This window comes from Panthera uncia, chromosome C2, assembly GCF_023721935.1.
Source record: "Panthera uncia isolate 11264 chromosome C2, Puncia_PCG_1.0, whole genome shotgun sequence".
Taxonomy (NCBI): domain Eukaryota; kingdom Metazoa; phylum Chordata; class Mammalia; order Carnivora; family Felidae; genus Panthera; species Panthera uncia.
Window position 1 is genome coordinate 22,123,958 of NC_064810.1, and position 14,793 is coordinate 22,138,750.

Genomic DNA, 14,793 nt, shown 5'->3' on the forward strand with positions numbered 1-14,793 from the left:
TTCTATACACTAACAATGAACAGACCGAAGAGGAAAATTCAAAACATAATTCCATTTTAATAGCATCAAAGATACCATTCTTAGTAATTAACAAAAGAAATTTAAGACATGCACAACAGAAACTACAAAATATTTTTGTAAAAGTTTTTGAAAGAAATTGAAGGAAACATTAATTAATGGAAATGCATCCCCTATGCACAGATTGGAGTATTTTAAGTATTAAAATGTCAATAGTACCCAAGACTTTAATGATATGAAATGTAGGATAAGTGGCCCCGCCAATACACGGGGAGATAAAACAATGCTACTCTGGACAGAAGATCACATGTCTCTAACCCTAAATCCAAAGTTCCTGCTAAGTGTGTGTCTGTCACAAGACCCAGTTGTGAGGATGAAGATTTCTAGCAAATTACTCCAAATGGAAGCACCTTTACAGTGCACAGTAGTATTTTGGTGATAAGAGAAATACCCTAACTGTTCATTGACATGTCAAGTTGTCAGAAGTGCACGGACATGTTTTACCACCTATACAGGCTTTCTTTCTTGAATGTTAGCTGAGCCAGTGGCAGGAGCACATGTCATACAGTGGTTGGATGCTTCTCTTTGGTCTGAAGTGTGAAGAAAAGAGATAGGAACAATTACGACTGCTTTTTTAGAGAAAGAGAAGCTGTGGTCTCCATTTTCTCAATAGTCTGCTTATGTCTAGACGTAGATTATCTTTTAAAAAGCTATAATAGGTTTTTTAAATTTATTTTGAGAGAGAGAGAATTCCAGGCAGGCTCTGGATAGTGCAGAGTCTGATGTGTGGCTCAAATTCATGAACCCTGAGACCCTGACCCAAGCCGAAGTCAGATGCTTAACTAACTGAGCCACCCAGATGCCCCTATATATTTTTTTTAATCTTTGCAAGTGAAAAGAAGTTTTTAAAATATACAATAGAATTAAGTTTTATTAAACAGCTAATTCCATAACATCAGTACTTAGAAAAGCTCGTGGAATCTTTGGAAATTTCAAAGAAAGGAAAAAACAACCAACTTGCTTAGATGGTTCCACTTAACTTAGCCTAGATACAGTAATAATTTATACATGTTTAGAAATACTTAACAACTATATAACTTTAATTGAGTATAAACAAGCTTAGTAATGTAATAATCCATTTATTCATCTCAGGTGATGTAGAAGATTCAGAAGTCCATACAACATGTTATATAGGCTCTCAGATGTGCAGTCAAGATAGAGAAATGTGACTTATGTCTTAATACTTATATTATGAGGTGAGAAGCTGGAAAATACTAATGCAAGCAATATTGACTACAGAGTTTCAAAAGAATGCAAAAATATTTCTACTGAAAAATAAATAAACCTTTCTAAAAAAGCCCAAATTTATATTGGACCTTGAAGGAAGGATAAGAAAGAGTAGGAGTAACATAAACTGAAGCATGGCCAGAACAGAGAATGCATGTATGACACAATGAGTGGACAGGCTTTGATGTGCCATGTGTTTATTTAGGGACCTGGTACGAGAGACGGAGAGGGACACATAAAGCATGTGCATACATGCATACACACACACACACACACACACACACACACACACACAGAGTATAGTCAACCATTTTTAAATGTGATTACCTGAATCATAACTTACATAATTAAATAAATGGAAATATTTTCCAGTTTACTTTATGGACCCCAATGGCTGATCTTTTACATATCCTGGAAAATTAGAATTGTATTTTAGAAATCACTGCTATACACAATAGTGATTATTTGTTTGTTTATTAAATGTATTTATTTATTGAGAGACAGAGAGAGAGAGAGAGAGAGAGAGAGAGAGAGAATGAGTGGAGGAGGGGTAGAGAGGGAGAGAGAGAATCTCAAGCAGGCTCTGCGCTGTCAACATGAAGCCCAACGTGGGGCTGGATCCCATGAACCATGAGATCATGACCTGAGCCAAAACCCAGTTGGTTGCTTAACTGACTGAGCCACACATGATGTAAAAGAGTAGAGAACCAGAGTAGTGTCAGTCTCTGAAACCATTTCTGATTATGCCAGTCCATGGTGTTCAACCTTTCCTACAGGATAGCACTACTGAAGAAGGCCTTAGAACCTTCTTAATAATAGAATCTTGAGACACTTACCAGATAAAGAAAAAGCTCTTTACTCCTCCTTAAACTTTGAGAATATTTATGTATATAAATATATACATATATAAATATTATGTATTATAGTATTATAGTACAGAAAATATTGTTCATAATAATGAACTTTAACAATAAAAAATCAATGTTTACTAAAATGGAATATATTGGCATGATTTAAAAAATTATAGGGGTGGGGCACCTGGGTGGCTCAGTCGATTGAGCGAACAACTTCGGCTCAGGTCATGATCTCATGGTTTGTGAGTTCGAGCCCCGTGTCGGGCTCTGTGCTGACAGCTCAGAGCCTGGAGCCTGCTTAGGATTCTGTGCCTCCCTCTCTCTCTGCCCTTCCCCCACTCATGCTCTGTCTCTCTCTGTCTCAAATATAAATAAACATAATTTTTTTTAATTATAAGGTTAAAAAATTTAAAAACATGTCTTCTAAAATTATATATCAGTTACATTCACTATTAAAATAACCATGATTGTCAGCCCACAGCTATTCTTCACTAGAAATAAGAAAATTTTATGAGCTATATTCTAGGAAAAAATCATATTTACACTGAATATTAAAGTATCCAAAAAAGTGTATATTTGAGCAGCTAACTGGGTCTATTTTTTTTAAGTTTCTAATGACTATGAATACTTCCATCCTCCTGTACATTAAATTTTTATAAAACACTCATGAAACATTCATGTTTCTTTTCTCACTACTCACAAATATCTTTCACATATAAATTAGTTTCATTTCTTCATACCATTTATTTCTCTGATTTATAAAATTATATACATAGGGGAGCCTGTGTGGCTCTGCCAGATGAGCATCTGACTTCAGCTTAGGTCATGATCTCATGGTTTGTGTGTTCAAGCCCCATATCAGGCTCTATGCTGACAGCTCAGAGACTGGAGCCTGTTTTGAATTCTGTGTCTCCCTCTCTCTCTGCCCCTCCTCAACTCACAGTCTCTCTCTCTCAATCTCTCAATGATAAAAACACGTTAAAAATAAAATAAAATAAAATAAAATAAAATAAAATAAAATAAATAAAATAATACACATAAATAAAACTCATTTTCTTAAAAATTTAAAAATTATTTGCATAGAAGTTCTTTTATTATTACAGCAGCGACCAGGCAAAGTGCAGAATTATGAATGAATTTGGGTCTTCATATTAAGACATCTGGGTAAGTTTCCAGCATACAAATAATTTTACTTAAAGCTGTTATTCACTCAGTTTTCCTATTGACCTCGTTCCCTATATATTTTGATCTACATAGTTTTAACTCATTAAGACTGCTATTTTATATACATTTCTAATTTATATTGGATTTATTTTTTTAATGTACACAATGAAAATAGTCCAATATATTCTTGTTTTGATTTTTAACATATAGACGTCCTTCCATTACATTCAAATTAGAAGAAACGTCCTTTCACTGAAAATACAGAATTAATGTAGATTACTTTTATCCCCCTATCATTGCAATTCACAAGATTTTTAGAGCACTTGTATTTCATATAGACAGATGATTTTTATAGTCTATTTCTCTTATACCATGTGAAATATAGTCATTAAAATGATAACCATTTTTCTTCAGGCAGATTTATATGGGAAATCGTGTAATTGTAGAAAATATTCCTTGTAGAGAATTTTTTAAAAGCATCGGAATTTATCAAGCTTTCAAAAACTGCAGTAGTTTAGAACTAATGCTAAACAATGATTATTTAAAATCGTTTCTAAAATAGTAAAATTGAATAGTATGATATATGCAAATACAGTTTCATCCAGGCAACTGTAAATAACATGGATTAAAGAAACACTGGAATAAAAATCTTAAGTGTAACTTAACATGATATTACAATTACTTTTAGCTATCGGAAAACTACAGGAAAACTACACAACCTCCTATAGAAAAACCATCACTACCATAATAGAAAAGAGTTATGTCTCATAGATTACTTAAAAAGAAACAAACCCCCAAACCCTCTGAGACCCATTTCATCACAATTAGTAGCCAAAGAAGTTCGTTGAGAACTAGTATATTACAGAACTGAGAACACGAAATAACCATCATGTTCATGTCATTGAACCACATGAACCTTTTACTCATTATTTATAAAAGATGCTTGCTAATATATCATAAAACAAAGAAAATTTGTGAAAATATGTGTTTTTACTTATTTTTTTTTATTTTTTAAAGTTTTTTAATGTTTATTTTAAGAGAGATAGAGAGCATGAGCAGGACCAGGAGTGGGGAAGGGGCAGAAAGAGAAGAAGACAGAATCCTAAGCGTGCTTCAGGCTCTGAGGGAGGTGTCAGCACAGCGCCAGACAGGGGGTGGGGGGCCTGAACTCCAAGCCGCAAGATCATGACCTGAGCTGAAGTCAGATGCTTAACCGACTGTGCCACCCAGGCGCCCCTGTGATAATATGTGTTTTAAGAACACAGACAAAAACACACACAATGATAAGATAAAATAAAACTTTGAAAGGGACCGTTGTGTGTTTGGTTGGTAGAGAGGGGAGACAGAAGACAGAAAGACCTAAAAGTATGATCATGTCATATGTCATGCAGACACATCTGAGATGCAGTTCCAAAAGAACACCAACAATAAAAAAGTTTTTAAGTAACAAAGACATATCAATTATTTATTTCATTATTTTTAGTAGCACCATAACACAACACAGAAAACTCCTGACAAATTTAGGAAAGTCACACATTAGGTCACATCGTAATATGACAAAACAGATTTATTTATTTTTTATTTTTTTAACGTTTTTAAAATTTTTTTTTTGAGATAGGGAGAGACAGAGCATGAACAGGGGAGGGTCAGAGAGAGGGAGACACAGAATCTGAAACAGGCTCCAGGCTTTGAGCTGTCAGCACAGAGCCCGACGTGGGGCTCGAACTCACGGACCACGAGATCATGACCTGAGCCGAAGTTGGCCGCTTAACCGACTGAGCCACCCAGGCACCCCGAAAAAAATAGATTTAAAGAAATATCTGGGGGTGCCTGGGTGGCTCAGTCGGTTAAGCACCAGACTTCAGCTCAGGTCACGATCTCCCGGTTCACAAGTTCGAGCCCCAAGTCGAGCTCTGCTGACAGCTAGGAACCTGGGTCCTGCTTCAGATTCTGTGCCTCCCTCTCTCTCTCTGCTCCTCACACTCATGCTCTCTCTCTCTCTTTCAAATATAAATAATAAAAATTAAAAAAAAGAAATATCTGTATGGGCTTACTCTAACTTTAGTTGAGTTGTGATGCTCATTCTCGCTATTTTCATCCTGTATTTTAAATAATCACTGGCCTTCTTTTCTAAGTATCAACAACAATAAAAAGGTTTTATATTCAATAATGGTCATAGAAAAACATGTATCGACAATAACTTCAATAAAATATTTCCACTGGAAATAAGTTACTTTCTTTTTGAGTCACAATGCAGAACAAAAGTAGTTCAATCTTGTATTTCTTCACTACAAAAATGAATTAATAATTTAATAGAAAGAAATCTTCCCTATTATATTATTATTCACTCTGTTTATAGACATAGCATTGCATACTTAACATATGTTCTTCAATTATCAATGAAGAATCCAGGAACTGTTGAATAATCCAAATTTTACTGCATAATTAGTGGGTTTTTGAACAATAAAATTTGAAGTGAGTGTCAAATAACATGTTTTCCAATAAAGACCTGGTTGTATCAAAATTATCTTTTGGATTCTAGCAGGTTCTAGTACACAATGAAAAATATCTACCAGTAGGCAGACCTGCGTCACACTGGGGTCAGGGAGATGGTTATGTCAACCCACAGTGTGCCATCTGCCAGGGACTTCAGGGCACTGGCTCCAACCTGGATCAGTATTGCAGCTTTCCCTGAGGATCAGGCAGAGCACCATTGCCTTTCTCTCCTATCCCCCTTGGGACAGAGGGACTATATTTTTACTGTACCCTGCATTATCGAATAATTTCAACAGGTACCATTTATATCATAGTCTATGTAAATGGCTCTTCTTATGGTTGCATATTACACAATGTATGGACCCATACACTGTGTGCACATCTGATGGCCTTTGTTATTCTGGGTATCATTGGGAAAACTGCCAAGTTTTGAAGCTTAAATTTATATTTAAAATTTCTGCTGAATATGCATAGGAAGCTAGAAAGTTTCCAGGAAAAAAATGTGAATTTGTTTGACGATAAGCCACACTACAAAGCAAGAAGTTTAGCTAATTACAGGTACTAATCATTACTCAGTAAGAAACACTGATATGCTCATTTTTCTTAAAAGCGTAATTTTCAATGCTGCATCATCAATATATTAACAAATTAATTTAACACTGTTTTAAAAATGGAAAAGTCCCACATATAAAAATATAATATTACAACAAAAATTATAAATATCTGTATAAGGGGTGAGACAGTGGAGATATACTTACACTAATAGACCTACAGAACTCAGGAAAGTCTCAGAAATTTTAAGTGCAATGAATGAGAGCATAAAACTGAATGATCATCAAATATTTAAACAATTGTACTCTCATGCCCTCTTCCCAGATTAAAGAGAAGATGAGTTCCTCTCTCTCTTCTTAACAGAAGATGCAAGGTCTATTATTTGGTAAGTGGGACCAAAGAAGTTTTGTACTCTAGAATTCTAAACATGAGGAACATGGGGTTGATGTGCCGAATAAAATTTTGTGGGAATCATCTGACACCATTTGACACTAGCTGCCTTTCCACAGTGTCCTGACAGCCAGGTATGCCAGTAGTAACTGAACAGCCTCAAAACAGATATCCGAAAATAGTTACCATTTCTCAGACTCTTGTTGATGGGGAAGTTAGAAACCCATCTGATCTCAAGGCTTGAAAACACTGTCTTTACAAACAGAGATGAGGGTGTTTTTCTTTCACTTATCCAGGCAAGGATCACCAAATACTTGGGGAACGTTTCCATTGTGAATGACAGAGACAAAGCAAACAACAACAACAAAATAAATCTAGGAAAAGAAAACCAAATCAGGGAGCAAAAACAATGCTGAAAATGAAATATCATGATAATTATCAGAGAAAAAAGACTATATTGCATAAATGAGATGAGAAATGACCAGAGAATAAAATATTTAACAATTTTAAAAACTTATAGGTAAGTTGAAAGATATGTGTTGAAAACCTTAGGGGAGAGTAAAGATAAAAGTAGAGACAATGAGAGAAAACACAGGAAACATGGGGGGATTAATTGAAAAAGCTAACATTTGATGAGATTGATAAGAAACATTTGATAAGAAATTCTAATACAAAGCAATGGGGAAAAATTACTCAAAAAAAAAAAAAAAAGTACCCAACTCTATCTTACTCCTTAGGGCATTAATGTCCAGTTTTAAAAGCGAAATAATTTTCCGATGCAAATCCTGTAAAAGAACACTTTATAGGCCATATGAAGCCTGCTGCACTAAGAGAAAGTGAGTGGGCATGTGAGGGTGGGGGCAGAGCATGGAGGTGATTCCTAGTGAAAAATGAAAACATGGGGGACCTAGGTGCTGTAATAGGGTTGTTCGTACATGGAAATTCCATACATGTAACAAATAAATTTTTCATTGTTGATGTGGAGCCTCAGCTTGAATCAATATAAATACTATTAAGCTTTCGGTTTTGGAGTATTCAAGCCAGAAAGATTCTTTATTCCAAGGGAGTTGCTGGTGCCACTGAATTTAGGGCACCCGCTTTGGGACAAAGGTACTGGGACATAGCATCTCTTTAGTTGTATCGAAATCTTTCTTGGTATTTGATCTATTAATCTTCACTCTATTCCAATTTAAGCTCCTGTATTTAAAATCAGTTTGTGGGCCTATCGGGCACAGGAATAGAATTTGTAAATCCAAACACCTATCTTTCAAAACAATCTTGGAAAAAAATCCTTATTGAATGCCACTTCTTCACAAAGCTGAAAATGGATTTCTCTACCATATAAATTGATTTTTTTCTTCAGGTTTCAATTAAAATAGAACTTTTGCTAAAATTAAAATCTGGATTAAAAATTTTGGCATTATATGTAGTAATGAAGCAGGTACATAACTTTAATCACAATGTTCATAAACTAAATGCTATAAGGTTAAAATGACCATCTATAGATTAAAATATACGTACTGCAATTGCATCCTGCGGAGCAATATTGAAGGTTTAGTAAAATTATGCAGTGAAAAAACTGTAAAGTCCAACTGTGAATTTATTTCTAAATTGTAGTTAGTTATTACACCCTTCGATTAGTAAAAATGGCAAGAATTTGAGTAAGTTTGCAATGAATGTTCCATTTACAAAATGCTACTATTTTCAAATAAAAATTATCTCCCTTATTTTCAGGAACAAAGAGAAATTCTACAAAAACCTTAGGTCCAAATAAACCAGAGCATCTAATAATCTTGGTTGAGATTGAAAGGATGTTTATGTGTGATTGTACCTGGCTAAACATTTCACAAATTAAAATTTTGCTATTTGAGAGAATTGTTTTATGCTCTGATAAAAATAACTTGATATTTTAAAATGTCAATTTTTCATTTTTGTTTTGAATACTGAAAAGTGAGTACCTGTTTTGAAACATTATTATCTTGTCTTCATTTGTGCCCAATGAGGTATATAGAACATGCTTACCAAGTGTTAAATGATAGGGTAATGGAAATGCCATGTAACCCTCCCAATCAAAAAAATCTTGCTACACCTGTGACACACATTTTTCACTCAAAACTAAATGTCAAAATGACTTCCATTTGAAATTTAAATAGTTCAAGTTGTGATCAGATTTGTTCACAATTCATGTTTTGAAATTTAGTTTTAGGTCAATTAGTGATTGGGATGATCAGTAAGGTTTCAGCTAAACCTTGAAGAATATAATAACTGGTCTAGACAGCAACTGTACCCAAAACCTTGGACCAGGTGCAGAGTAAGCAAGTGAAATTCACAGGAAATTATTTAATGCATTATTTAGAATCAGAATCTACTAACAGGAGATTTTTTTTCCTAAAATTTTCTTGCTTATGCCACCACAATCAAGCAAGAGATGATATTTATTTTTAGGTAGACGAAGATACATGAGTAGTATATAATGGATTACAGGTATTTATGAACTAGGAAAAAAAACTGAACATCAACTAAACTCATGTAAATTAAAAGAAAGAAATAAAACTATGCTGAAGGAAAAAAGTAGTAGCTGAAATGTTCTTGACTATAGTCCCTGTCTTTTCAGAGATAAATCTAAATCTATCTTCTAACAAATGCCTCAAAGGCAATGAGTATAATTATGCTTACAAAATTCTTCCTCAAACTTTAAAATGACTAGCGTGAACTGCAAAAGAAGCATTTCTTCCCTATTCAAAACTATGTATGTTCTTTAAAAAAACATCAGAATTTCAACAATGTCGTTACCTATACAGCCAGAAGAGCGCCTTTTAAATATAGTTACAATTATACATATCATTTTCAAAAATCTTTTTAGGTGTACATGTTAGATCACAGAAAAGGAAGGAAACTGAAATATGAAAAATGATGTGGATGGAGAGACTGTAGCTAGAGGACAAGCCATGTAATTGTGTTTTTGTAAAGTACTGCCGTCCTTTGGAAAATCTCAACTGGTACTCAGACAATGAGAGCTATTGCACGGATCTGTAGTACACAAGGTTCCAGTGTCCTCATGGGGGAGAGAAGAAAGAGGGAGATCTGAGGCTTGGACCCCTGCACGGAGCTAGGAATGTCAACGTTCTTGGAAGAAAGGAAAAGTGTGGGCTAAAAAAATTTGTTTGACTTGGCAAGGAGGTGGGATAAATACTTCTTTGAAAATTAGTAACTGTAAGTCTGCTCTCATAGCGCAGGAACTCTCAAATCAAGAAATTAATTTAAGATGCTTCCACCTTTGTAAAATTTCAGAGCAGCTGTTCAAAGTACAGGGATATTTTCTGTGGAAGACTGCACCCAAACCCCAGGTCTTGCATGATTCCAATAAATAAGATTAGCAAAATATGAGATCGCAATTTAAAATCATAAAATATACTACTAAACAAGCCACCATGAGTGAGATAGTGTTGAAACATACAATGAACTAATGTAATTTATATAAATTAAAAATGCGATTGTTGCGGTGCCTGGGTGGCTCAGTTGGCTGGGCATCCGACTTTGGCTCAGGTCATGATCTCACAGTCCGTCAGTTCGAACCCTGCATCGGGCTCTATGCTGGCAGCTCGGAGCCTGGAGCCTGCTTCAATTCTGTGTCTCCCTCTTTCTCTGCCCCTACCCTGCCTGTGCTCTGCCTCGCTCTCAAAAATAAAATAAAAACATAAAAAAAAAATTTTAATGTGATTGTTAAATTAAAATCTTAATAGACAGGTTTAGTGGTAGCTTAAACATAAGTGAACAAAGAATTAGTGAACTGGTAGGCAGAACTGAATAATAACATGGTAAAATAATGAAACATAATAAAATATAGGTACAGAGATACGGTATTCTAACTTCTAAAAAAAACAAGTTTAGCATTTATAACTGGGATTTTTCAGAATAAGGGAATAGAGAGAATGAGGGAAAAGACAATATTCGCATTCAAGAATGTAATGATATAACATTTTCCAGGATGGATGAAAGACATCAATCTTTAGATTGACGAACATTATGAACCTCAAAAAGAACAAGAACTCCACATGAAGCCATGTAATTAAACCTCAAGACACCAAATTAAAATAGATATCACAAAACCAGCGTAAGAAAAAAGTAAAAATATTTACAAAGAAAAAATTTCCAAATGACAGTGATATTTCAGCTTTCTAATTCATATTTAACGTAGGCAAATTACTCCCTCAGTTCTCTATAGAAGTCCTTCCAGTAGCTATCTAAAATACATTGCAACAAACACACACACACATTACACCATACACATATATATATGTGTACATATATAAGTATATGTATGTATATATGTACACACACACACACACACATATATATATATATATATATATATATATATATATATATATATAAACACTTAGGGTGCCTGGGTGGTTCAGTCAGTTAAGCATCTGACTTTGGCTCATCATGATCTCATGGTTCGTGATTTCAGGCCCCACTTAGGGCTTGTGCTGACAGCTCAGAGCCTGGAGCCTGCTTCAGATGCTGTGTCTCCCTCTCTCTCTGCCCCTCCCTCTCTCACACTCTGTGTCTCTCTCTCTCCCAAAAATAAGCATTAAAATTTTTTAAAAATATATACTTAAAATTATATACATGGGCTATACTCATACTTTACAGGGAAGTAATTTGTATTCCACTTTCACAACTTTTTTTTGTTTGTTTATTTGAGACACAGAGAGAGAGAGAGAGAGAGAGAGAGAGAGAGAGAGAGAGAAGGAAAGCACCTGAGTAGGGGGAGGGTCAGAGCGGGGAGAGAGAGAAGGAGAGGGGGAGAGAGAGAGAGAGAGAGAGAGAGAGAGAGAGAGAGAGAGAGAGAATCTCAAGTAGGCTCCATGCTCAGCTTGAATCCCGATGTGGGGCTCAATCCATGACCCTGGGATCATGACCTGAGACGAGATCAAGAGTCGGATGCTCAACTGACTGAGCCACCCAGGCACCCCACTTTTGCAACTCTTTACTGAATAAAGGAAAAACGGTGCCTAACGGTCAACAGTACTGGCTTTCGAATCTGATTTCCTGTCAGGGTTTGAATTTTAGTTTCACTATTATTTATCCACATGACCTTATAGATAAGAAGCTAAATTTTATAGTCCCAGTATTCTCCTTTATATGGATTGCCCTCAGCTTCATCCTCTGTAAGAGGATATTCATACTACCAAATTCTTCATTTTGTAGTCAAAATCTATTGACTTAATTTATTTTCAGTTCTTAACAGAGTGACTAAAATAGAATGAATATTTGGGAACTATGAACTGAATTGCGCCCCACCCCTCCATTCATATGTTGAAACCCTAGCCTCTAATGTGATAGTAGTTAGAGGTGGGTCTTGGGGAGGTAATTAGACTTAGTGAACTCATGAGGGTGGAGCCCCATGATGGGATCAGCATTCTCATAGGAAGAGGAAGAGAAACCAGAACTATGAGTATTCTGATCTCACTGGCAAGCTTTAAGCTATCCAAGGCTGAGTGTACTGACTGTCATTCATGTAAGGTCCCTGACTGATACTCAAAATTCACCAAACAGGTTTCTGACACGTTTTCTTTCTACATAAAATACTCACAGGTAAAGAATATACCTATCATATATAACTGAATGTCTAATTTCTGAGACGGTGATTTCTCATTGTAAATTAACAAATGTTCTTTATTATATATCAGTTTTATAAACACAGAAATCTACTTCTGAGATAGGGATATATGGAGTAACAAAATCAGGTCTTTGAACGTGAACAACTCTGTCAGATCAAAGCCATTATAAATTCTTCATGGTTTTGCAACTTTGTAAGAAGTCTCAGAAGAATCTATTAACCTTCTTCCCTGGGGTGGAGGGGTAAGGGGTGGCGGTACTCTTCTGTCAAGTTTAATTTCTCTAATGTTCAGCTTTAACATTACTTGTCTCCAGGGTTGTGCCCAAGCACCCACTTTGAATGTTCTGTAGTGTCAGAAATAATTCATCTCTCTTTCTGTCTCTCCCTTTTCACCCTCTTTTATTTTCTCTCTCTTAAAAATATTATTCTTGCATCTAGGGTAATGGTTGCTTCCACTGGAATCCTAGAACTCACAAGCTCATTCTTCTGGGGCACTATCCTCTCTGCTAAACCACACAGCATTTGCACAAAGACATTACCTACCCAAACCCTCTTATTATTAGAAGAAATTATAAAAGCTGACATGTTGGGGGGGCATTACTTGAAGTATGTGGTAAATGACTGAAGACAGAGTAATATTTCTGGCCCTTCTATCAAAAACCTATTATTCTCAGTAAAAATGAATAAGCAGGTGCCAACACAGATGAAACTAGGATGATTTTTATCTGTTCTGTCTCCATTGTCCACTAAGCCAACCCTTCATAGAAGGGCTCACGCTTTTCTTCATAGAACAAACAGCTAGCTCATGCTTTTTACAGAACCCTTACACCATACATATTAGGATCAGGCCAGGGCCCAGGGCCAGCACAGGAGGGACAGTATAATTTTCATTACTATATACTCACCAATACTTTATATTACTATATACTCATCATTTTCCTTACTATCCTTTTGTAGTTCTATATCCCAATCAATACACTCCACCTCTCATAATTTACTATGATTTCCTACTTTAGTTTCTTCTTTTAATGGGAAAACAAACCACATTTTCACAACATGATGAAACTCTATATAAGTGAACAGAAGTGCTATAAATTGTTTTAACTTCTCAGAATTAGCTTATTCTATTAATCCACCTGCCATAATTAGTAGTAATAGCTTGAGTTTTCAAAACACAATTTTGAAATAAATTTTAGTAGACAGATGACTTTTTATAGATTGTTTCATAAATGCATGTAAAGTACACTTACTTGTGGAAGAAATCTCATTAATAAATGAAAAACAAGCACATATTTTAGAATATTCAGGCATCCAATATGACATGTCAGCAGTTGTTTTTCCCATCACCACATTTTTAAATACTAACTTTCCCCCCAATATTGAACTTCGGAGATTTTGTGAAACTTTCCATCTTTGTTAAAGATAAAAATTTTCCCACTCTTTATTCAAGTTATTCTCAAGAAGAATAGGACATTGGAAATGTCTTCCCAACTCTACTAAAAAAAAAAAAGGACATATTGAAGAAAAATGAAAGCCCACTCACACAAGCACACTGAAGGTCAGCTTGAATTAACCAACACAATTTGAAAGCACTGACTCACTTTGAACTCCATGGGAGCGTACTATTTTCCAGGTTTCTGATGCCACTTCTTTGACATCCACCTGATAGTGATGAATGGGCACACCTCCATGGGAGTCCGGCTTGTTGAAAGAAACCTTGGCTGTGGTCTGTGACAGCTCTATAATCTTCACTCCATAGGGACTGGATGGCACATCTACAAATTAGTAGAAACAAAGGAAATATAAGCCAGGTAATATGGATGGCCATTATTAAAATTTATGGTATTTTGAAAATTAGGAATAAAGGAACATTTCTCCCTATGTCACTTAATATATGTGAATTACAAAGCTTGCATAAACTGATGAATGATGTCTTCAAATTGCAAGAAAGTACACATTAGTCAATCTTTACAACTATATCAAATAAAAAATATTCAATATCAAATCTCATTGACTGGGGCAGTAATTTTACTTGTCTTTTCTATACAATATTAGGATTTTATTTGCATTCATGGAAAACAAGCTTGTGTGTGTGTGTGTGTGTGTGAGAGAGAGAGAGAGAGAGAGAGGAGAGACAGAGAGACAGAGAGAGAGGGAGAGAGAAAGGGAGGGAGAGAAAAGGAGAGACAGAGAGAGAGGGAGGGAGGGAGGGAGGGAGAGAGAAAGGGAGGGAGAGAGAGAAAAGGAGACACACACACACACACACACACACACACACAGAGAGAGAGAGAGAGAGAGAGAATGCAGATACAATTAGAAGAAGAAGCAGGGGTGCTTGGGTGGGTCAGTCAGTTAAGCATGCAACTTTGGTTCAGGTCAAGATTCACGTTCATGGGTAGGAGC

At 35.5% G+C, this 14,793-nt stretch overlaps 1 protein-coding gene across 1 annotated transcript in view; it reads right to left on the minus strand.

Moving 5' to 3' along the window:
- NCAM2 (neural cell adhesion molecule 2) overlaps positions 1-14,793 on the minus strand; it is a 219,847-nt gene that overhangs the window by 70,033 nt on the left and 135,021 nt on the right. The window contains exon 11 of the mRNA XM_049629156.1: positions 13,992-14,165. Coding sequence (XP_049485113.1) covers positions 13,992-14,165 — 174 coding nt within the window. The remainder of the gene's footprint in view (positions 1-13,991; positions 14,166-14,793) is intronic.